The sequence below is a fragment of the Pleurodeles waltl genome, chromosome 10 (assembly GCF_031143425.1).
Source record: "Pleurodeles waltl isolate 20211129_DDA chromosome 10, aPleWal1.hap1.20221129, whole genome shotgun sequence".
Classification (NCBI taxonomy): domain Eukaryota; kingdom Metazoa; phylum Chordata; class Amphibia; order Caudata; family Salamandridae; genus Pleurodeles; species Pleurodeles waltl.
Window position 1 is genome coordinate 1,020,680,700 of NC_090449.1, and position 24,257 is coordinate 1,020,704,956.

General features: G+C 44.5%; 1 protein-coding gene across 3 annotated transcripts in view; it reads left to right on the forward strand.

Moving 5' to 3' along the window:
• The window catches only part of MTURN (maturin, neural progenitor differentiation regulator homolog), a 163,622-nt gene that overhangs the window by 79,039 nt on the left and 60,326 nt on the right, over nt 1–24,257 (forward strand). For all 3 annotated transcript variants that reach the window (XM_069211940.1, XM_069211939.1, XM_069211938.1), the window contains exon 2: nt 4,503–4,625. In XM_069211940.1, the coding sequence (XP_069068041.1) occupies nt 4,503–4,625 (123 nt within the window). The remainder of the gene's footprint in view (nt 1–4,502; nt 4,626–24,257) is intronic.

The following is a 24,257-nucleotide window of genomic DNA, read 5'->3' on the forward strand; positions in this document are numbered from 1 at the left end:
GATTCTAAGAAGTGTTTTGCTATCAAAAAGAGTGTTGTAAGTGTGGCAGCAAGGGGCACTATGCTCGTATGTATAAAGAAAGTGGTAAATCCTCTAAAGATGCAAGATCAAGTATAAATGTAGTGGGAGGATGCTGTGATATTCCCTGTGATGACAGAATTTTAGTTGTGAGTGATGAACAGAGATTAGTGGAGGCTGGTAGTGGGCGAAGGCTTTCTAGGCCCACTGCTCTCTTCACTATAGGTGAATTTCAGATTAGTTTTATGATAGATTCTGGTTCATTGTATACTATAATTCCTTAGTCTTTTTAGAGAACATTGGAAGGATGAGGAGTTGTTTCCAAAGATATTTCTCCAGGAGGGTATCAAGGAGGGAAAATTCATTTGTTGGGATACTTGTTAGAGCAAATACAGTTTGAAGAGAGAAGTGTCATGTGGAAAGTTTATGTAGCCATTGAAGGTCCACCTATCTTAGGGTGGATGCATCAGTTTGATCTTAATATTGTTATTAGTCCAAGGACGTCCAATCAAATTCTTGTGGTAGAGGATATGCAATTGCATGATATTCTGTAGGGGGCCAAGGATGTTTTCAAGAAAACTTTGGGATGTTTGAAGGGCTATGTACACAAGATTATTGTGAAAGACGATGCTTTGCCAAGGCAGCACAAATTTTGCAAGATACCCTTTGTATTGAGAGAAGAGGTCAAGAAAGTGATTAATAATATGTAATCTGAAGGTACAATAGAACCTGTTGAAGTGTCTCCATGGATTTCTTCAGTGGTTAACAGGCGAAAATCTGATGGTAGGGTGAGGTTATGTGTTGATTTAAGGTCTTTAAATCAAAATATTGTGGTTGACACTTATCCTCTCCCTAATATTAGTGAATTGTTGACAGCAGTTAAAAATGGAAGGTATTTTTCAAAGCTTGATTTGAAGAATACCTATCATCAGATCAAACTTCATCCTGAGTCTAAACCTTTGACGGCGTTTGTGACCCCTGAAGGCACTTTTCAGTTTACTTGTATGCCTTTTGGTCTCGCATCTGCTGCAAGTGTATTCCAACGCATGATGACAAATATTTTTGACAACATTAAGAATGTGTTGTTCTTTCAGGATGACATCTTAGTTTTAAGAGAAACTGTTTGTGAACACAATCTCACGTTGAAGGAGGTTCTGAAGGCTATAGGAGAAGCGGGTTTAAGCTTAAATCAGGAAAAATGCACTTTTCTGGTGGAAGAAATTGATTACTTGGGGTACACTATTTCAAAAGGGAACATCAAACCTAAGAAAAGTCTGTTGGAAGCTATTAGATTGCCACCTGCACCAAGTGGTAAGGACCAGTTGAGGTCTTTCCTGGGTTTACTCGAGTACTATTTCAAATGTGTGGACATGTTTGCTGACAAAACTGAGGACATATGGAAATTGCTGATGAAGGGGAACAAGTTTACTTGGTCAACTGAACAATCACATTGTTTTAATAATATCAAAAATGAAATCTGCGATGCAGGCATACTGGCTGCTTTTGACATTAAATTGTGTTCTGTATTGACAGTGGATGCAAGTTGAACTGGTTTGGGTGCTGTGTTATCTCAAATGCATGGGAGTCAGGCGAGAACAGTCATTTGCCTCGCGGACGCTTACTCAAGCGGAGCGTAATTATTCAGTGATTGAATGTGAGGCTTTGGCTGCTGTTTGGGGTGCTGAATATTTTTGGACATAAATTTGGGGTTTGGAGTTTGTTTTGTGGAGCGATCACAAACCTTTGTTCAAGATTTTGTCATACGGTGGAGTATGGAAAGGGTCAGCGAGGTTAGCTAGGCTTGCTGATAGGTTACAAGAGTATATTTACCGTATGGAATATGTCCAAGGCTGGAAGAATGTGCAAGCGGACTGTTCGTCTAGATTGTCCCTCGATTGGGAAAAGGTTGATGCTCGGTCTGTAAAGAACAGTGACACTGGGGATGCTGTTGCGTCAGTTCTCGATGTCATTGAGTGTGGTTTGAGAACATTCTCACAAGAAGAATGGGAGAGTGAGATGAATGCGGACAATTGTCTTCAGCAGATATTTAAATTGGTCTGTAAGGGAGCTAGGAGAGAAAGTACTCTGCCGTTGTCTCTAAGGCCTTATCTGGGTGTTCTCGATGAGTTGTCAATTTGTGGAGACAGTGTATTGATGCGTGGTGGTTGCTTTATTCCACCTCAAGGCTTAAGGTTCAAATTGTTTTGTTTAGCCCATGAAGTTCATTTAGGACAAGGGTTAACGTGCAGGAGGTTAAAAGAAGTATTTTGGTGGCCGGTATTAGATGCACAGGTTAAAGACTGGGTGGAAAAGTGCAGACTGTGCAAAGAGTGAAAAAAGTTTGAAAGTAGGGGTAGGGAAGATTGGTGGACATATTGAGGATCCAAGTAAACCTTGGCATACCATTTGTCTGGACTTCATTGGTCCTATTTCAGAGCTTCCATTTCAGCTGAGATTTGCCGTGGTTGTGGTGGATGTGCATTTGAGATGGGTTGTTGTAAAATTCATTCAGCATATTACCACGAACACCGTGATAAGGGTGTTGGATGAGATTTTTCTTGAGGAAGGATTTCCTTTTGGTTCTGATTACCGACAACAGTACCCAGTTGACTTCCAATGAGATGTGTTCGTTTTTTAAACATTGTGGGTTGAGACATTCTAGGACCTCTTTGTATTATCCTCAGAGCAATGGTATTGTGGAAAGGATTATTAGGTTGGTTAAGGGCAATATACAGTTAGCTCTAACGAATCATTGCTGCGTGAGGAAGACTGTCTATGAAATGGTGTGGGCATATCAGTCCACAATTCACAATGTTACCAAAAAGTGTCCTTTTCAATTGATGAGGGTTACATGTTACATTCAGTGGATTCAAAGTTGGTTCCCTCGTGGCTTCAGGAGTGGGTTTCCTCTGGTGGGGAGAGGAGTGTGAGCTCAAAGAGTGTGATTAAACTAGATGTAGGAGACTGGGTCAAGATAAAATCTGGTAAAATCAGGACGGGCATCTCAAAATTTAGGGGGCCTCTTCGTGTTGAGAAGGTTGGAAAATTCCAAGTTGAAGTAGAAGGAGGGGAGAAGTGGAATATTAGAAACGTGGCACTGTACCAGAGGGGTGGTCCGTGTACTAGGATGTCAAAGGAAGGATGCTCAGGTGCTCTTCTCATGTGCAATGAGAGGGACAAAGAAAATGTCAGTGCTGGTACAAGTGGGAATCCCCAAGATTTGCCAAGAGGAGATGATCTTCAGGATGACCTGGAGAAAGGAGCTGACACACGGATACATCCTGTGAGGACACCTAAGTCCCCTGCATACTTAGATGATTATGTTAGAGATTGATGGTTTTTTTTTTTTTTTTTTTCCTTTTCCTTTTCCTTTTCTCAGTTGTACATTTCATGTTTTGTATTTTCATACGCCTAGTTATTAATAATGTGAAGGGAAGAGGATGTGTTGTGCTTTGTCTACATGTAATGTTCTTTGGAATGTCAACGTCCTGACATTCGAGGGAAGGCAGTTACTGGCCTTTCTCGCTGATGGCTGGATGCTAGGTCGTGTTACCGCGATTAAATCTATATTTAAAGAACTCACCTGCGTGGACCGTGTCTTCTCACCACAACAGCGTCAGTTATTGTATGATGTCATTAGTGATGTTATTCAACATGTCATGAGTACATTCATTTGTGAGTTCATAAATTGTGCATGACAGGACGCGAGATTTAATTAGCTCTGTAAAACATAACTTGTGAATTTCTGAGCTTTTTTGTTTTTTTAGTCATTCGTTTTTACCATATTTCAAAACCTAACTATAACATCATTTTTTTATATATATATATATATATATATATATATATATATATACTGTTCTCCGCTTCCAAAAACAGACCTTCCTCTTCATAAGTTTCTAGAATGACCAATGCGTTTTGGCCAAAGCTTTGCTCACAGTAGATATAGATACATGTAGATGGATAGAGAAGAACAAGATAACGAGCTTGATAGAGATGGAAAGATGGAGATAGAGGGGTATATATATATATATATATATTTTTTATTTTATTTTGTCCCTGCAAGTTTATTTGCTATTTTTGTCATTCATTAGATGGTACTCTTTTTCTCACCTTGTACATCTGCGTTGGCTGTAGGCGCAATTAAATATTGAAATACAGTGGGTCACAGAGTTTGTTTAAAACAAGTTGTGGCGGGTAGTTTGCAGAGCACTTTTTGACCTTTTGAGAAAGAACCCAAAAAGTATAAATGTTCTGTTGTACGTTTTGTACTTTGAAGCACTAAGAGCTGAAAATATTTGCTATTTTTATAGATTTTATTTCACATCAAAATGCATGTTTGTCCAGTATTCTTTTTTAGGTTTTGTGTGTCCTGTTTGTAATAACTTGTCCTAATTTCAACTTAAGTATCTTCCTGTATCATGAGTGTACTCTGCTACATCACAGTGCTTCACTCACGTGGAATTGTCTTGCTGTTGACATTCTAGCACGTTTGGAGTGAAAGTGAGGACTGTTTGCCATTTCTGCAGCTCGCACAAGACTACATCTCTTCCTGTGGCAAAAAGACACTACATGAAATACTGGAAAAGGTCTTCAAGTCGTTCAGGCCGGTAAGCCACATTTTGTCTTATGTTCTTCACTGTGGTGTTGATGGTTCAGTTAGGTAATTGTGTTTCTTTTGTCTATGTGCCATAACTTCTATATTCATGCGCCACATAAATGTGCTAAAAGCCAGGGCATCTGTTTGGGGGGGGGGGGAGGGATTCCAAGTTACAGTTTTTATTGCCCAACTGAATGTGGGTGGTTAGAACTAGCAGCCTCCTTGTTTCATGTACAGGGGTGTGGAATTTATTAAAATATCTACTTGTCCAGGGGACAGGTTGCTTCTCAAATCTACTTGTCCTGTAAAAAGATCTACTTGTCCCTTTGGTGCCATGTAGTGTGGCGACAAATTATGGCCGCAATTAATAGCCTCTCTGATTATGCCAGGGCTACTACCATAGTAGGGCTTGAATACTTGCAGTTTCAATCCCTACTGTAGCAATTTCCTTATTTTGCCACCTTTCTGCAGATCTGCATACTGGGGCTGGAGGAAGCAGTAAGCAATAGTTCCAGGGCTGGAATGCCTTTGAGTCTGCAAACCTACTAACCTGCATGTTTTAAAGATTTTTACCAGCTTCTCTCTAATATTTTCCCATAATAAGAAAGGTTGGACATTTACTCCTGACAATGGCAGAATTAGAACTTCTTCCAGGGTTGGGAAGAAAGTGGCTGGAGGGAAAATGAACTTGCAAATGCTCAATAGATTGAGCAAATCTACACATCGTATTTACCCATGCTAAAATACAGTTCACAAATATTTTACAGGGGTACGACATATACCATGGGTGCACTTTTGTGACTTTCTTTAAGAATTTGGGGCCACATGTAGGTAGGTTCAGATTTGTGACCTGCAAATTGCGAGTCGCAAATCTGAATGTAGGATGGTGTCCTTGACACCATCTGTGATTCGCAAGGGCTTCACAAATGCCCATCTCATGAATAATCATGAGGTGGGTCGCAATTTGCGACCCCTTCGCGAATGGTGGCCTGCTGGAGACAGCAGACCACCATGTCTGTGACTGCTTTTCAATAAAGCAGTTTTTTTTTTTTGTAATGCAGCCCGTTTTCCTTAAAGGAAAACGAGATGCATAACAAAAACGAAAAATGAAACGTTTTCATTTAACTTTTTCAGAGCAGGCAGTGGTCCACAGGACCACTGCCTGCTCTGAGAAAATGTTTGCAGTGACATTCACAATGGGGAAGGGGTCCCATGGGGATCCCTTCCCTTTTGCGAAACTGTTAGCACCCATTTGAAATGGGTGCAAACTGCGATTGGTTTGCGCCCACTTTCGCGGTCACAAAACAATCCTACATTGCACTGCGAGTCGCAATTAGGAAGGGAACACCCCTTACTAATTGCGAGTCGCAAACCCGTTTAGTGATTCGGTAACCAGGTTACTGAATCGCAAAACTGGGCTTGTGCATCGCAATGTGCTTTTTGCATGTCGCAAACAGCGAAAGTCGCTGTTTGCGACATGCAAAAAGCTACCTACATGTGGGTCTTGGTCCCTAATTAGGTCTGGTGTTAACAAAGACATTTTGTTTTTATTAAACTTCTATTTCTCTCTCTTTCGGCTGGCTTTACTGTGAGTGATCGCATTCTGCTCTTCCACAAGGAGCATATTGCCACACAAAGTAGTTTTGTTCAGTGTCGGGAACTACAGTGGCAATCAGTGACGTAACGAAAGTGGAGGGTGCCCCTTTGCAAAGAACATGGAGGAGCCCCCTCTCCAGACTCACTCAGGGCAGATGCTGTGCTGAAGGGGCCCCCTGGAGGGCGGCTGTGGGGCCTTTGTTATGCCGCTGGTGGCAACTTGTGCTTTTAGCGTTCAAAAACATTTTAGGGGGTTTTGCCAGTGTTTGTTACAATGTTGAGGGCCTGGTAGCTCCCACAACAATAAAGTATTACAAAAGCCATGTCAAAACAAGACACGGATTGATGAAACTAAAAGACTTATAAAAATATGTCAGATCAGTTGGCTTTGTCAGTGTTTGTTTATTTTCATGCTTCCCATAATCGTGTTGAAAATGGTTACACTGATTTTCCATTAGAAATATTTTTGGGAAATACTAGCATGCATCAACACATTTTACTAAATGACACTTCATTTGCATATAACCAGAGAGCATTCTGGGAGCATTATACTTAGCCTCTTAGTCTAAACCTTTCAAACATGTGTGTACACGTTTTTTTTTTTTTTGTACTGGAACCAACGTCAGTAGTGAAGTGTGACCTTAAAACATTTATTTACAGCACTCACCCTAATAATGAAGGCTTTCAAATAATGAACCATAAATACAAGTTGAACAGCATTATCTTTTGGAAACACATTACCTCAACTACAGAGAGTTCTACTCTCTGTAAACAGGCAGCCAAAGGGTTTGTGCTGCAGGGGGTTGGGCCTACTTGTCCCAAGGACAAAGTAAACATAAAAACTTGTTGCCCTTGACCCCAAACCAGATGTCCCGGGCGTCGGGCGATAGGAATTCCACATCCCTGTAAGTGTCAATAGGTTTGGTGCTGTTGGAAAAGAAAGGGTACTGGGGAGGAAAGTGTCTGATCAGGCTTACACAGAATCAGGCAGGTAGGATCATGCAACAAAAGAATTACAACATGAAGACTTGATTGACCATTCACATTGGTTTGTCTCCAATTCGGATGCTATCTCCTTGAATGGTGGTGGTTCTTCTGCTGCAAATGTTACTCAGTATGAGGAACAGTATTTTCTCAATAGTTCGGATGCACATACAAACATGCAACCTGTTTTTACTGATGAGCTTTTAGAGGTTCCTTTGTATCAGTGACAAGCTACTGATGGAAAAAATGCAGAATGACATGAACACTTAAAACAGAACGGCACACAATGTCTCAATGCCTGCAACATACAAAGGCTATATCCTTCATTAGGTTTCTGCACATAATTGTTCCCTCTGTTATAAGAGGGAAGAAGAGGTCTTGTAAATGTTTACTTTCAGTTGTAAGCCTCGTGCTTGTGCGCCCGCACAAGCATATCATGGGATCATTGTTTAAGGTTTGGGGCGTTGTTGCTGTCTCGCCTTGTGGATTCCAAATGAAACTGCGAGTCAGTTCGTGACTGTAAACCAAGGGACAAGGAGGCACACTGTGCTCCTGCTCCTATACAATAAACGTAATGAGAAGGAATTCGCCTTTTGCTGCTTATTAAATGGCATCTTTACAGTGGATTCATGTGAAGGTACTTCGCAACTGGCTAAAAAAAATCCATAAAGTTAAGAAAACGGGTGATTCGTCAGCTGACAGGCCAAGATCAAAACCTCCTACTTAATTAAAAAAGGTACCTTTTAGTTCTTATTCTAGCTTCGTTGTCAATGCCATCAATGATTCTCTCAAATGTCAAGGTATGTCTTCTTACAAATTGTTGCTTATTTTGTCGTGGAGATTGTTTACATTAAAAAGAACTGTCTGACTGACAGTCGTGCTGGGAACAAGGAATGTGTAAGCAAAGGCTGGTGGTTGTGAGTTTTTTTGTCCAACATTTAAATACCTTGTAAGTGAACTGTGCAGATATCTAAAAATATATCGGCGTTTAGAAAAGCACAATTTTTGTGAGTTTCAAGTGTGATGGAAATAAAGAGTTTAATAGGTTCAAAAGAAATCGGAACCATTTACCTGTTGATGTGCAAATTATAAATATTTGCTGAAACCAGATTTCCAAAGATTCAGTTGTAAGCAATATAGTTTTACTAGTACTACATTTCAGTGTGAAAGGACCACAGACTTTCATTGGAATATGCGCTGTCTGTAAATGGCAGTGCTCTACCACATCATACATTAGTAATGTTTGGCACAAACCAGGTGGTGATTCTTGGATTTTTATGTAAACCCTGTGACTACATTAATGACAGGATCCCAACTCTGAAATTGTTTCAGCACCACTGGCTTTGATTGGCTGATTGCTGCATGGCCTCGGACTGCAGAGCTCGAGTTGACATCAGCCAATCACATGGGAGCTCACATTTGTATTTTCAGTGATATGTGCTTCTCAGTGACTAATTAGAAGGTAGTATATACAGCCCAAGATGTACTCAGTGCCTTAGTGTTCTGTCAAGGATTGAGTAGCAGCATCGCAATGCACTTGGAAGGTGGTCCGTCTTGATAAGTGCTTCTTAAGTAGTGGAAGCTGGCTGAGTCACAACGCTGTTACTGGCATAGCGTGACATGCCTAAAGGCCCTCTGTGTGAGGCTTCGTGTTGAATCCAGGTTCATTCATGTGTATTCATTTAAAATGTGAAAGCATTTCACCTATGAAAGATTATATTACTTCACTGAGAGGTATTAAAAAGGAGTTTTTAAACATTCACTTAGAAATATTCCGCCCAACCAAATATTTGGGCGCTTGAGGAATGTTGCCAACCATGCTATTAAAGGGCACTGCAGTGTTTCCTTGTGCATCTGTTTTACGTGTGGTGGCCCAGGAAGATGATGCCATCCACTAGAGGGTGGACCGGCCCTGGAACTTAGGTTGTGCCAGTACCCAGGCAAGCCTTCCAAAGGCTGGGGCACACAGACACCAGCTGGAAGTCCAGAGCTGGTGACAAGTTTTGGGGTCGAGGGGAAAGGAGTGTGGGAGGAGGAAGCTCCAGCTGTGATGAGTATTGTATTAACCATAAGTTCGAAGCCTTAAACTGACGCTGTGCCGTGATCTGGTCTGCAAGAGAGATGGGTAATCCCAGAGTGCAAGTTTACAAGGGCAGAACAGATTTAGCGTCAAGCCGAGGCCAGGTAGAGAAAAGAAAATGTAGGTCATTTACAGCACTGAAATAACAAGACTGGTATGTCCTGGCTAAGTGTGGAGATGAGTGGAGACCTGGCAGTGTATTCTTGCAAACAAAGTCCTAAACAATCTACCTCACTGTGGTCACTACAAGGAGATTATTTTCATCTCTAAACGTAGTTACAGCACTGAGCACATGTACAAGACGGATACAACAGTAAGATTGTGCACCAGACAAAATAGCTAAGGGACATCAGCCCAAGCTAAAGAACTTAGTTGCAGACTTTAGAAGAGCGTGCAATCGTCGGGTTACAAGTTTGAATATTTAGCCTGCTCAGCCTCTCATACTTCTAAAGTGGGTAAAGTGAATGCCTCTGCTTTGGGTAAGATGAAGATTTACAATGAAACAATGCTGCACGGCTGTTTTATTGCCTTAAGCACTTGATGTAGTCATGATTGATTCCCCATTAGTTTATATAACCCGTTTTTTCATCCCATTCGCCCCGAACCCTCATCCCTAGTGCTGGTGTTCTACTGCATCTTACCAACCTGCTCTGCAGAAGTGTAGACTCAACAAAGTAACAGGCAGAGATGCTGAATTCACTAATTTTAACAAGCTCTTTTATGTCATAATGAATAAAAAAAGGGGTCGATGTGAAATAGGAAAATATTTTATGTTGACACAATTTGAGATGGGTCAAGACCATTGCCATTCGCTCAAACAGATTATTCAGGTCACTGGACCTGCGGCTCTGGTAACGCTTTTATGATTCTTCGTGGCCTACTTTCCAAAGCCACTGTTGACAACGCCCGTGTTACCTCCTTTCACAACGACATCATAGATGGCCATGGGAACGACCACAAGAGAATCAACGATCCCATCTTATTTACTGTCGATGAAGACTCTCAAGACTTCTATAATAACTGAGAAAAGTCATTCTGGTACTGTTGTTACTTGAGCATGTCACCAAGTAAGGTGTGACATCTGCCACCAAGTCAGCTGCTAGATGCGGAGGACGACATGAGGCCCTTTAGTCCTGCTTTTCTCAACAGAGCTTAATGTTAAATACCACTATGATGGCAAAGAAGACACTATGGAAGGTGAGCAATTAATGCAATTAAGCAGATAATGCATCACAAGACCTGGGCTCTGAATGGGATAATCTGTTTCTCCATAGTCTGCTCCACAGCCAGCAGACTGGGCACTGGATGTTATCCGAGACGTTGTTGCTCTGCTGGAAATTACATCTTAAAGGTTTGATTTAACAGTTTCAATCAAAAGAACAGACTTTCAAGAGCCTGCTCGTAAATTGGTGACAACCATCCTGACAGTAGGTTTCACTTGGAGTGAGAGCTTAAAGGTCATGAAGAACACACGCTGGAATGGTAGCAACATCCTTTATCTGGATAAAAAAATAATAATCGAATGATCACCTAAAAGGTGATCGTAGGAATCCCTGCTAACCGCATAATTACTGGCAAGTGCTCAGGGTGGCATTGCAACCCTTCTTTTGGAAGCATTGTCTGTAGTAATATACATATGACAGTCCATTGTCAAGAGTGGCGAAGTTCCCAAAAAACGATGGGTTGTAATGCTACCCCGAGCGATTGCCAGTGGTTCTTTTCTTTGCAAGCATGCCTCCCATCGTCTTTGGTGTGATTGGTATAATGCCATAATTGACCAAGGGTATACCCATATATGAGTCAATTGCTGTCTGAGCAATAACGATCCGAGCTACAGCTCAGTGATGAGGCCTAGCCAGGCCAAAACCAATCTGTGGTTGTTTGTGTTCCTTTCTGGGGGGGGGGGGGGGGGAGGGGGGCCTTGTCTGTCCACTTAGGCCGGACTATTCAAATGAAGAACAGGGTCAGTACTAAATTGCATAAGGCAGGCCTTTGTCTAGAGTGGCACAGTGGCCGAAAAGCATTGGGTTGCCCCAAATGATTGCTAGTGGCTATACTTTTTGCAAGCATTGTGTGATCAAATAATACAAGGAACTGGACAACTCACGTGCCTATCTAATCTGCCATCTGCGGGTTGACTTTGTAGTGATGCAGGTCTTTCAAAGATGATCCCGGAGCTCTACTACTTCATTTTCTATCCCATCGGACAGGGAAAGGAAATGATTGGACAATATAGGAAAAAGGTTCTTTGACATGGCAGCAACTGTAGTGAGAGCAGCCAATTGGTGATCTTAGTTCGTTAGGACAGGCAAATGGGGGTCAGACCTAAGTACCTATTATGACTTTCTGCTGGAGAACAGTAAAGTGAAGGGACAAACATCCTTCTTATGAGAAAAAAGTCTTATTCTCAAATAATGTACTGCACTGTGGACATTCCATCCCTGGTTTCAGGGAGCTTAAAGGCTCTGTAGATCTTTTGAGGCAGGGCTGACTGACGGCATTTTTCAGCCAGTAGTCCGTGATCTTGGACATGCCCTATGATGAAGCACTCTTTTGTAAACAAGTAGATGATACGTTTCAGTCAATTCAGACTGATACGGCAAGATAACTTAATTTCCTCCAGCAAAGATAAAACTAACCCTTTAGTAAAGCCAGAGGTCAAACTCGATTTTCATTCATAGGAGGATATCAGCCGTACAGGTGTCAGCCCCATTAGTAAACTCACTAGTTCTACCAGCAGCACTTTACTAAACAATAATATAGAGCTTCACCATTAGCTACTTAAATGAAGTAACCTCCTCAGTGAAAGGTAGGAGCCCAATCAAAGGACTCTCCCTGATGACAGTGATGAACTAAGGGTGCTGATCAGATATGTTTTGTCTCCATGTCTGGCGTGCAGATCTCAAGTTATTACAGAGATGGGAAAAGTGTGCCCCCAGATTGTTGGATTATGGACCTGGTAACCTATGATCAGACTTCATGTTTAGTTCAGAAACCTCCATGTCCTCTACCTGAAGAGGTCCCATCTTCACCTGTTTCAAAGGGAAATTTGTTACATAATAATCAAGGGAGCTCTAGAGAAAGTACCCTACGGCTAATGAAATACTGGTTACATAAACAATTATGAGAACGGAGACTGATTTCAGATCTTTGGAAGTTAAATAAATATGTCAAAGAACAGTCCTTTTGTTTGGTCACACCTACAACATCCTCAGCTTCTGAATTACAAAGACTGCAAGACATCATTAGATCTCCAAGATGCATGTTTCCATATTCTCATCCATCCAAACAGTTGCCATTATTTTAGATTCAAAGTAGCCATCAGCCTTTATCAGTGTAAAGTCTTCCGCTTTTTACCTTACCTCTGCTCCTCATATTTTTACAAAATGAGTGGCTGCGTACTTGAGAAGGGAAGGACACCAGGTTTTTCCTCTACCCCGACAATTGGCTGGTGAAAGCCCCTTCTTGTCGAGCAGCCTGAAAATCAACTAAGGCTTGTCTGCAGCTTTTTGAAAGTTTTTAGGTCTTACCTTCAACAGGGATCAAACTTCCTCCATCCATGCAGAATAATCTCAGAGAGGCAGTCTAGATAATATGGAAAAACAAAGCTTATCCTAAGCTGACAAAACTAATGAAGATGATCGACCTCTCTAACATGGTGTTAAAAAGGCAGTTTCAGTTCTCCTTTTCAAGTCACTGTTAGTAACTATTATCCTGCATCCCTCGGATGCCATTTTGTGCCTTTGAACGAGTCCTTTGCAAGAAGAGTCGGCTAAGCTATGGAGTCTAACCTACGTCTTGGTCCTGATAGATAGCTCACCTCGGATGAAAATGGTTTTGCCAAGGTTGTGATCACCAGGGACATTTCCCTTCAAGGGTGGGACGCGTGTTGCAAGTTCTGGAACTAAGCAAACAATTGTCACCACAAGTATGTTTGCATATCTATGTCCTTAAAAGTGTGGCATTAGGTTCACAGTCTTTTTTATTTTTATTTATTTTCTTCAAGGGTCAGAGGTTCTTCTGTATTTTTGCACACAAACAATATGATAACAGTATAATACATTAAAACACAAGAAAGCACGAAGTCAGGACTCATGGGTTTCTTGCAGAGAACTGGTAATGGTGAGTGACATCAGATCTCACTGTCAGCGGGGCATGTGCCTGGCCCCAACAACCATTGGACAAGCACTCTGAGTAGGACAACGAAGGACTGCCGCTAGTGGGATCGGACTCAGCAACTGTTCAACATCATCTTCGGTCACTGGGGCAAATCAAAATTTCATCTGTTTGCAACTAGCCTGAACCGGAAATGCCAATTTCACACTAGCTGGCACCGACAACAGGGATGACAGGGGAATGCAATTTTAAAAGTATGGTCAGGAATCTTTGCTTCTGCTTTCCCCAAACGCCCATAGTTCCCTTGGTGCTAAACAAGACAAAGAATAAACCATGTCACATGATAGTGATAGCCCTGAAACGGCCCAGACAATATTGGTTCACAGAGATGCTCCTATCAGAGCAATATCATATTTTGCCGAGACTAGTACCCAGTTTCTTGTCTTTCTACAAGGGACAAGCACTTTATCTCCACCTGAAGTCTTTAAACCTATTGGTTTGGCCCCGAGCACAATTAATCTTTAACTTTAGATATTCCAGAGGATTGTAAGGAGATGGTAGCTAAAGTCAGAGTTGAGGCAACAAACAACACTTGCAAATCAAAGTTGAAAAGGTATTGTTTATTGTGTTCGGATAGTAGTGTTCACCCTATATCTTCTCAACCAGGGAAGGTGTTTATTTGTTGCACCAATCATGAAAGGCCTTTCTCATGGATCACAAGAAGTCCATGTAGAGGTTTTTTTGTTTTTAACGTTTCAAATCAGGAAACTTCAAGGAAAACATCCCTCTACAGCAGAATTGTGAAAGAATTCTTAAAAATACTTTTTTGGCTTGTCCTCTATTGAAGCATCCACGAACTCTCTGGCAGTTAAATACAGTTCAACTGCAGTTGATAAAGTCCCTTCAAAGCCGTTCTTAAAATAGAACAGAAATATCTCTGACAATTGACAGTGTTGGTGGAATTGATATGTGCAAGAAGAGTGAGTGAAATACAAGCCATTTCCTTTAAGGAACCATATATGCAGTTTCTGATGGATACAACTACCTGTGGATTCCTCACCTAATGAATACTCCCATGGCGCCAGCATTCGACGGAAATCTTCTTACTAGTCTCTGCACGTCGACGTCACTCTTGCCCACGCGACGCCGTCTGACGTCATACAGGCAATAAGAGGTCCTCGCCGACGTGCCGATGACAGTTCCCTTTTTTCCGTGCATTCGAAACGGTTATCTTCGGGGGAGCTACTGTTACCTTCGTGGTTACAGTGTATTGTCTGCTGCGTAGTCTTCTCTGCGGTAATAATGTCTCAGAGGAAGTCGGGTTTCAAGCCCTGTCGAGAGTGTGGGGGCAAGATGTCAGTTACAGATCCTCACTCCGACTGTCTATGGTGTTTGAGCTCCGACCACGACGTCTCGACTTGCGATTCATGTCAACACATGAATCCGAAGGCCCTCAAAGAGCGTGAGGCCAAGTTATTCATGGCAAAGTCAAAGAAGAAGGAGAAACATCATAAGAAGTCTTCTTCGCCAAGGTCTCACCGGCGTCTTCGAGACTCCCGGCGCCGTAGAGACTCACGACGTCATTCCAGCAAGGAGTCTCGTTCGAGGTCACCTTCGGCTCGGCGTTGGAAGACTTGGGAGGTCAGCCCCACGGTCACGCCGCATCCTTCGACGCCGTTGCCCTCTCCGGCGTCACCGACTTCGCCTGGTCAGGCGTCGGTGTTTGAGGTGGTGCAGCCTCTTGTGTTTTCTCCGGCGTCGGGGTCGCCCTCGATCCAGGCACCCCAGTATCCGGCTTTTCCCACTCCTGGAGCCGATAGTACCGCGTTTCTTAATGCGATGTATACCATCTTTCAGCAGATGGCTCCAGGAGCTGCTCCGGCTGGTCCTTCGGGGCCCTTGGCCTTTTCGTTGGGTGATCCTGCGCCTCTTCGGCCGGCACCCTTTATGCCCTTTCTCCCTTTTGGGAATGTGGGCTCGGCGCCGGTGCCGGCTTCGGTGGCCGCTCCGGTGGCTTCGGATGTTTCGGCCCCGGAGGTTGCCCTTCCGTCGAAGTCAGGATTTTGCCCTGTGACTCCGGTTGGTCCATCGGCTCCAAGACCTCGTCCTCCGGCTCCTGCCTCTGCGCCGAAGCTGCCTTTGGCGCCGGACGCGGCGTCAGATGCTTCTGGAGATCGGCGCCGTTCTTCGACGTCGGCGGAGGCCATGTCGACTCCGCGTATCGAGGAGAGACTTCATTCGAGGAGGCGTGCTCTCCGTCTTTTAGAAGAGCAGGAGTACCAGCGAGTCCTAGAGGAGGGAGAGATTGAGGACTCTGGAGACGGACTGCATGGTCTGGATACAGCCAGTGGGCTGGACACTTCCCCTGAGTGGGACCTTTCATCTCCAGGGGAATATACGGAGGAGGCTGCTTCCTTTCATGCTGTGGTGAGGAAGGCAGCAAGCTTTTTGGACCTGCCTTTGCCGGTGGCAGAGGCGAAGCAGAATTTGCTGACGGAGGTATTGCATCCGGCCTCTGCTGCAGCTGAGCCTCTCTTGCCATTTAATGAGGCTTTGCTGGATCCGGTGTTGGAGGTGTGGAAGAAGCCGGGGTCTTCCTCGGCCGCTCATAGGGCTGTGGCCAGGAGGTATCGAGCTCCACCATCTGACCCTGGCTTTCTCTCTAGACACCCTACGCCGGAGAGCTTGGTGGTGCAAGCCTCCTGTTCCTCAAAGTCAGCGCCTGGTTCCTTCCCGACGGTGCCTGGAGACAGAGACTCCAAGAAACTGGATGCGCAGTCCAAGAAAATCTTTTCGTCATGCAGTTTGGCGTTGAAGGCCACCAACGCAACGTGCATTCTGGGGAGGTACATCCATGCTCTGATGGATGATATTTCGTCTTCATTTACGGAGCTCCCCCAGGGTCTCTTGGATGTGGTCTCGGACGCCCAGGCTGCCGCGACCCAGATTATCCAGTCTGGGCTGGACACGACCGACTCGGTGGCCAGGGCGATGGGCACGGCTGTGGTGGCAAGAAGACAGGCCTGGCTCCGAAACTCAGGGTTCTCTGCGGATGTGCAGTCGACCCTGCTGGACCTCCCGTTTGATGGGGACAGACTGTTTGGAGCCAAGGCAGATTCGGCCTTGGAACGATTTAAGGAGAGCAGAGCCACAGCCAAATCGTTAGGACTGCAAGCTCCTTCTTCCTCTGCTTCTTCTAGATTTTTCAGGAGGTTTCGGGGATTTGGGCGTGGCTCTTATTCCTCTTCCTTTCGGGGGAGGTTCCAGCAACCCGCCTCTCCCCTCCCCTATAGGTCATTTAGAGGGAGGGGGAGGGGTGGGGTCCGTACCAGAGGAGCCTCTCAACAGCACTCTGCCCCTTCCTCGTCCTCTGGAGGGGTGCAGCAGGGGAAGCAGCCTTAGGCTTCCGCCGTTTCCCACTCACTCCTCTCCTGTAGGGGGAACATTACAGCATTTTCTCCACAAGTGGAAGTCTATCACAACGGACACTTGGGTTCTCGGCATTGTGGGAAAAGGCTACGCCCTTCCCTTTCGGGAGTTCCCGCCCCTCATCCCGCCCCGCCCATCTTATTGTTCAGAAGAACACCTCCTGTTGCTAGAACAGGAGGTTCAAGTCCTCCTTTCAAAGGGCGCAGTAGAGTTGGTCCCAGAGCAGGAAAAGAGTCGAGGTTGTTACTCAAGATACTTCCTGATTCCCAAAAAGGATGGTCAGTTGAGACCAATCCTGGATCTGAGGATCTTGAATTGGTTCCTCAAACAGGAAAAGTTCAAGATGCTGACCCTAGCACAGGTGCTTTTGGCGTTGAACAAGGAAGATTGGATGGTGTCTGTCGACTTGCAGGATGCTTACTTTCATATCCCGATACTCAAGTCGCACAGGAAGTATCTCCGGTTTGTGGTAGGGTCGCAGCACTATCATTTTGCGGTCCTCCCGTTTGGTCTTACTTCAGCACCTCGAGTCTTCACAAAGTTGATGTCAGTGGTTGCGGCAGAGCTCAGAAGGAAGGGGATAGCAGTATTCCCTTACTTGGACGACTGGTTGATCAAAGCCAAGTCCCTGGAGCTTGTGTCGCATCATCTGCAGTCAACAACCCAGTTGTTGTTCGACCTGGGCTTTTCGGTGAACGTGCCCAAATCTCACCTGGAGCCCTCTCAGCGCCTCCTGTTCATAGGGGCAGTACTGGATACAACATTGAGTCGAGCCTTTCCTCCGCCTCAGCGGATTCAAAATATTCAGGAATTGGTTCCAATGTTTCGAAATGGAGCGGTAGTTCCAGTCCTCAAGGTCCTTCGTCTGCTCGGTCTGTTCGCCTCCTGCATTCTGTTGGTCACGCATGCTCGCTGGCACATGAGGGCTCTTCAGTGGTGCCTCCGAAGGCAGTGGTCTCAACACAAGGGAGATTTAGAAGGTACTGTCAAGATCTCCAGAGATGCTGCTGTGGAATTGAAGTGGTGGATTGCGGGCAACAATCTTTCACAGGGAAAGCCGTTCGCGCAGTCGCCACCAGTGGCCACGGTAATAACGGATGCTTCCACCCTAGGATGGGGAGCTCATCTGGGGGATCTGGAGATCAAAGGGCTTTGGTCTCCAGAGGAACAGGTGTTTCATATCAATCTGTTGGAGTTACGGGCTGTACGTCTGGCTCTCAAGGCCTTCCTCCCATCCCTTCGTGGTCAGTCGGTACAGGTCCTGACGGACAATACTACCACGATGTGGTACATAAACAAACAGGGAGGAGTAGGGTCGTACCTTCTCTGCAGAGAAGCTCTTCGGCTATGGTCCTGGGCAAAGGACCATCAGATTTGCTTGGTGGCAAATCATCTGGCCGGGGTCTTGAATGTACGTGCGGACAGTCTCAGTCGCCAATTCTCGGCAGACCACGAGTGGCGTCTCCATCCAGATCAAGTCTGTTTAATCTTCCAGATGTGGGGGTTTCCTCGGATAGATCTGTTTGCCACTCAGGAGAACGCGCATTGCCCGTTATTCTGCAGCCTCCAGTATCCGATGCAGGGAGCGTTGGGGGACGCGTTTCAGATAACCTGGTGCGACCAGTTGCTTTACGCGTTTCCTCCCATACCCTTGATTCCTCGAGTGTTGAGGAAAATTCGCCAAGACCGGGCCCAAGTCATCTTAATAGCTCCGGATTGGCCAAGGAGGGTATGGTACTCCGACCTTCTCCAACTCTCACTGTGCCCTCCGCTCCGTCTCCCTCTCAGGGCAGACCTCCTCTCGCAGTCGCAGGGGCAGGTTTTACACCCCAACCTCCAGAGTCTGCACCTACATGCTTGGAGATTGAACGGGGCAACCTGAGTTCCTTCTCTCTCCCGCCTGATGTAGTGGATGTTATCTTAGCGGCCAGGCGACACTCCACTAAATCTATCTACGCTAATAGGTGGTCTAAATTTGTTATGTGGTGTGGAGAGAGACAGATTGATCCCTTACATGCTCATCTGTCACATGTTTTGTCTTTTGCACTGTCTCTAGCGCAGAAAGGTTGTGCAGTGGCTACCATTAAGGGTTATTTGTCGGCCTTGTCAGCCTTCATTTGTCTTCCAGACCAACCCTCGTTATTTAAATCCCCTATTGTTCTCAGATTCTTGAAAGGTCTTCTGAATCAATATCCTCCAAAACCATTCGTTATGCCTCAATGGGATTTGTCCTTGGTCCTGACTTTCCTTATGGGGTCCCCTTTTGAGCCTATGCATTCTTGCCCTTTAAGGTATTTGGTTATTAAAACAGTATTCCTGGTAGCTATAACATCTGCAAGGAGAGTGAGTGAGTTGCAGGCCTTATCGGTTAAACCCCCTTATATAACGTTTTATGGGGATAAGGTGGTGTTGAGGACCAAGGCTGCTTTCCTTCCGAAGGTTGTTTCACCCTTCCATTTGGCTCAGACAATCACTTTGTCCACGTTTTATCCTCCGCCTCATCCTTCAAAGGAGGAAGAAAGACTACATCGCCTGGACCCAAAAAGGGCGTTGAGCTTCTATATCGACAGAATGAAGGATATCAGGCTGGAGGATCAGCTGTTTGTCGGATACGTGGGCAAGAGGAGAGGAAAGGCAGTCCACAAGAGAACACTCTCCAGGTGGGTTGTTCTTTGCATTAAAATCTGTTACTCTTTGGCAAAGAAGGATCCGCCTGAGGGCATTAGAGCTCATTCCACCAGAGCTAAGTCGGCCTCTTCGGCCTTGGCCAGGGGTGTTCCTGTGGTCGACATCTGCAAGGCCGCAACTTGGTCGTCCCTTCACACTTTTGTGAAACATTACTGTTTGGACTCTGAGGTCAGAAGGGACGGTCATTTTGCATGGTCAGTGCTGCAGGATTTCTTGGTTTGACCATTTAGGCACCCACCGCCGGGCGTGGTACTGCTTTGGGACTCTATTCATTAGGTGAGGAATCCACAGGTAGTTGTATCCATCAGAAGAACGAGTTACTTACCTTCGGTAACGACTTTTCTGGTGGATACATTAGCTACCTGTGGATTCCTCACGGTCCCACCCGCCTCCCCGTTGCCTTTTTGGTCTCTCCAAGCAATCCTTGAGTGTGCTCCTTTTGGTTTTCAAAGTTGCAATACATTTTGCATATATGATATTTGTATATATGTGTATATTTATATATAAATCTATATATATTGTGTATATACATGATTCGTATGTATATATATATTTATTTGTTTAAAAAAAAAAAAAAAAGAAAAAAAAAAAAAAGGTTATATTAAATCTACAGCTATTTTATTGCAATGTTGTGTGATTTACAATATTAAGAGATGTTGCTTTGCTCTTTCATTACATTGGGTTATTATTATTATTCTCATGCACGTAAAAAATGTTGGTACTGTCATCGGCATGTCGGCGAGGACCTCTTATTGCCTGTATGACGTCAGACGGCGTCGCGTGGGCAAGAGTGACGTCCTCGTCGACGTGCAGAGACTAGTAAGAAGATTTCCGTCGAATGCTGGCGCCATGGGAGTATTCATTAGGTGAGGAATCCACAGGTAGCTAATGTATCCACCAGAAAAGTCGTTACCGAAGGTAAGTAACTCGTTCTTTAAGATGATAGTGGTATATTAAGAATAAACACTGTTCATTCCATATGTACCATCAGAATTTCACTTTGAGCCTGTGGTTCTAATGACCTTCTTTCAAAATCCAAAGCATGTAGCTGAAAGAGCACTTCATACTCCATGTTAGAAGATGCTTGAAATTTTATATTGACGGTACTATAAGGAGTTCAGAAAAAAGATTGCTGGTAGCCTAAGGTACTTCTGGTTAACACTATGTCCTTTCAAAACTGAGCATAGACTTTTGGATCTCTGCACCTACAGTGTATTGTCACCGCAAATTAGGAAGTCCTCTAGGAAGGAAAGTAAAAAGCATGCTCTACGAGTCTCTACACTTCCACCAGCCTGTTTGCTAATGTGTCAATACACCGCATTTGTAGAACAGCAACATGGAAAATACACACGTTTCCCCAACATTACTATTTGGATTCAGTAGTACAAAAGGATGCAGCAGAGGGACAGATGCTGTTGTGTTACTCCAGTATTGGAACTTTCATAGATTTAAATGCTTGAATCATTCCCTGTTGTCAAGATGGGAGTCCCCGGTACCTTTTATAAAGTAGTATTGAGATAGGCTTAAACCTAAAGGCCCTAGGCTGCTCAGTTTAGCGTTCAGTCAGTTATTTTGAGAAAAAAAGGACCAAACTTAAGAATCCACCATTCATGCAACACCACCCTTTATAACCCTCCTGAGAGAAGCTCCAGTCCATCAGATTTTCTACCGCACGTTGTGCTAGGGAGTCTCCACAGAGCTCTGCTCTACATTTGGGATAGCCAAAGGAATTTAACTCTTCTCATCTGACTTCCTTTCTTTCTTTGTCAGACATGGTGACAGCCTTTGTAAGTAGAAGTAGGTTTTTTCAGATCCTGTGAAACCAGTGGTAAGAAAAGGTTGCATTCTGAAGACCCACACCAGAATTGTATCTACTGCCTTTATCAGGACCATTCTGCAAATGATTGTAAGGTATGTCATACCTTTTCCTCCAAAACCTTAAAGGACAGGGAAGGCAGGTTATCGATATGGCTGTAAAAACTTAAGAGATCATCTAGTTTCTGACTCTGACAGTGAGGACTCTTCTACCTCTTCTAAAAGATCTCAGAAAAGAGAGAGGTCACCTCAGTCAAGGTCCTCCTCAGTGCAGCCAAGAAAAGCCTACAAAAAGACCGCTTCCGGGTCTTACAAGGGCCACCGCCCTTCTTCATCTCCTCATAAACTCTGTGCTAAAGATAAGAGGACATACTTGCAGTTCAGAAAGGAAAGGGCTAGAAAAGAATCATTTGAGCCTCCTACACCTTCTATTAAAGTGTCTCATACTTTTAAGAAGCCCTCCTCTGATCCTCCAGTCGATAGACCATCTATCAGATCCCCTCTGTGGATGACAACCTCATTGACGACAGTAACATTCAGGTCGGCAAGGGCATCTTCAACAGTGACATCGTCCCCAAAGGTAACCATGGCTTTTGCTTCATTGCCGTCAGCTCCAACGACAACATCGTCGACAGTGGCCTCATCCACAAAGCTGGCGACAGGAAAAATATCGTCTAAATCGTTGTCGACTAAAACCTCACCAACAAGTGCACCTGTTACACCGTTGAAGCCATCTTCAACACTGTCGACGATCCCGTCGAGCGAAAAATTGCAAAAAAGGCAGGAAAGTCCAAGAATTACACCTTAGCATACTTCTCCAAGTAAAGTAACCCCTTTGATACCAGCCCATCTGCTGGAGAGGGATGATAAATCTGATGTTGAGGGCCCATTTGGAACAGCTTGATGTCCCTCACAATTGAATGTAAAATATCAAGAGGATGACGACGAATACTGTGAGGAATATGATGCACAGTATTATTCAGCACAGCAACAACCACACCAGGAGGGATCCTAAATGCCAAGTACCTTAATAAGACCTGCAGGCCATGTTGGTGGACTACAGAAAGCGGTTTCCACCCACAGATGATGCACTGCTTCAGATTGTAACTTCAGTAAAGTCACCAACTCCTCAGGTAGCCACCCCGCTTCAGAGGCCCATGACTCTACCATTGGCTAACTTTCTCACACTCGCACCTAATATCACCCTTTTAAAGGATACAGACATCTCTGAAGGAGAACAGTAGGAAGGTGAGCGCCTTGACAACCAATGGGAATGGGATGAATATATAATTCCAGCTCCGTCATCGCTTTCACCTTCGGAGGTAGACTCCTCTCCAGAGGACATTGGAGGATTCCATAATCTTATGGAAAGAGCTGCCAAACGATTTGCACTTCCCATGCCCTCCAAGCAAATGGAATGCTTTTTCTGACTTAAAGGCGCCATTTCAAAAGTCATTACGCTTCATGCCAATGGTCAGGTACATATGGGAAGAGGGTTTAAAGGCCATGCAAAACCCAGCGACGGTCACAGCAGTGCTTCCACGTCTGGATAAGAAATATAAAGTACCTGAAGATGCCCCAGCATGCTTAACTTGTCACCCTCGTCCAAACTCTGATAGCACAAGCAACCCAGCGGAGTTCCGAAAATCCCTTCACCCCAATATCTGCGTCTCCAGATAAGGAGGGAAGATGGTTAGACAATATTGGGTAAAGATTCTCTTCAATGTCAAGTCTAACGGTAAGAGCTGCAAGCTCTCTAGCGGTTCTAGCAACGTACAACAGGCAATTATAGGCTGACATCACCCCATATATTAAACAGCTGCCAGAGGATGCTAAGCTAGAGGCTAAGAAAATATTACAAGAAGGGGAACGCACGTCTGCAGAAGTTGACAGTGCAATGGACATACCCACCACTGCATTCCGTTAACTGGCAGGGGCTGCGGTCCTTAGGCGACAAGGTTGGCTGAAGGCCATGCTGTTTCGCCCAGAGGTACAAAATAAACTGGACAAGCTCTCTTTGGACAGCATATTGATGAAACTCTTCAGTCAGTAAAATCACAGAGACTGCTAAATCCCTACGTACTCTATAGTTTCGAAAGTCTTCCTTTTGTGGTACGAGAGGACGTGGAATGCCTTCGTATGGGGGAGGCTGTCAACAGTACAGATATCCATTGTACTCATCCACCTCTCACCAATTTCGTCAACAGTATTCCCAGAGACAACCTTCACAGGTAGCCTACAATAGAGCTATGTCTAGAGGACAGCCAGCTCATCAAGCAAAAGACTCAACTCACTGACTATGATCCATCCAAGGCTCTGTCTACCCCCAAACATGTGCCATTCAAAATAGGGGGTAAAATCTACTTATTTCTCCAGCATTGGCAATCCATAACATCAGACCAGTGGGTCTTACAGCTGGTGCAATTAGGACACATGCTGGAATTTGTCCAAATTCCTTGTCCAGATTCCTCCTCGCAAGCCTTCTCCCAAGAATGTACACCAACTCAAACTGGAGGTCAACAAGATGCTTCTCGTTGTCGCAATGGGGGGAAGGATTTTACTCAAGGTTCTTCCTCATTCGCAAGAAATGGAAAGATGTGACCGATCCTCAATCTCAGAGATTTAAACCCCTATCGGAAAAAAACAATCATTCCGCATGATAACTCTCCAGGACGTTCTCGTCCGGTGGAACCACAGAAACTATCTGTCCGCCCTAGGTCTGAAAGAAGCATATTTCCACATCCCAATTCATCCTTCCCACAGACAGTACCTAAAATTCATGGTAGCCGGCAGCCATTCCCAATTTGGAGTCCTTTTGTTCGGCCTAAAATTAGCCCCCAGGATATTCACAAAGTGCCTAGCACCTATATCAGTTTTCCTGAGGAGACAAAGGCACCAAGTAGTCCCATACTGATGATTGGCTGATAAAAGCAA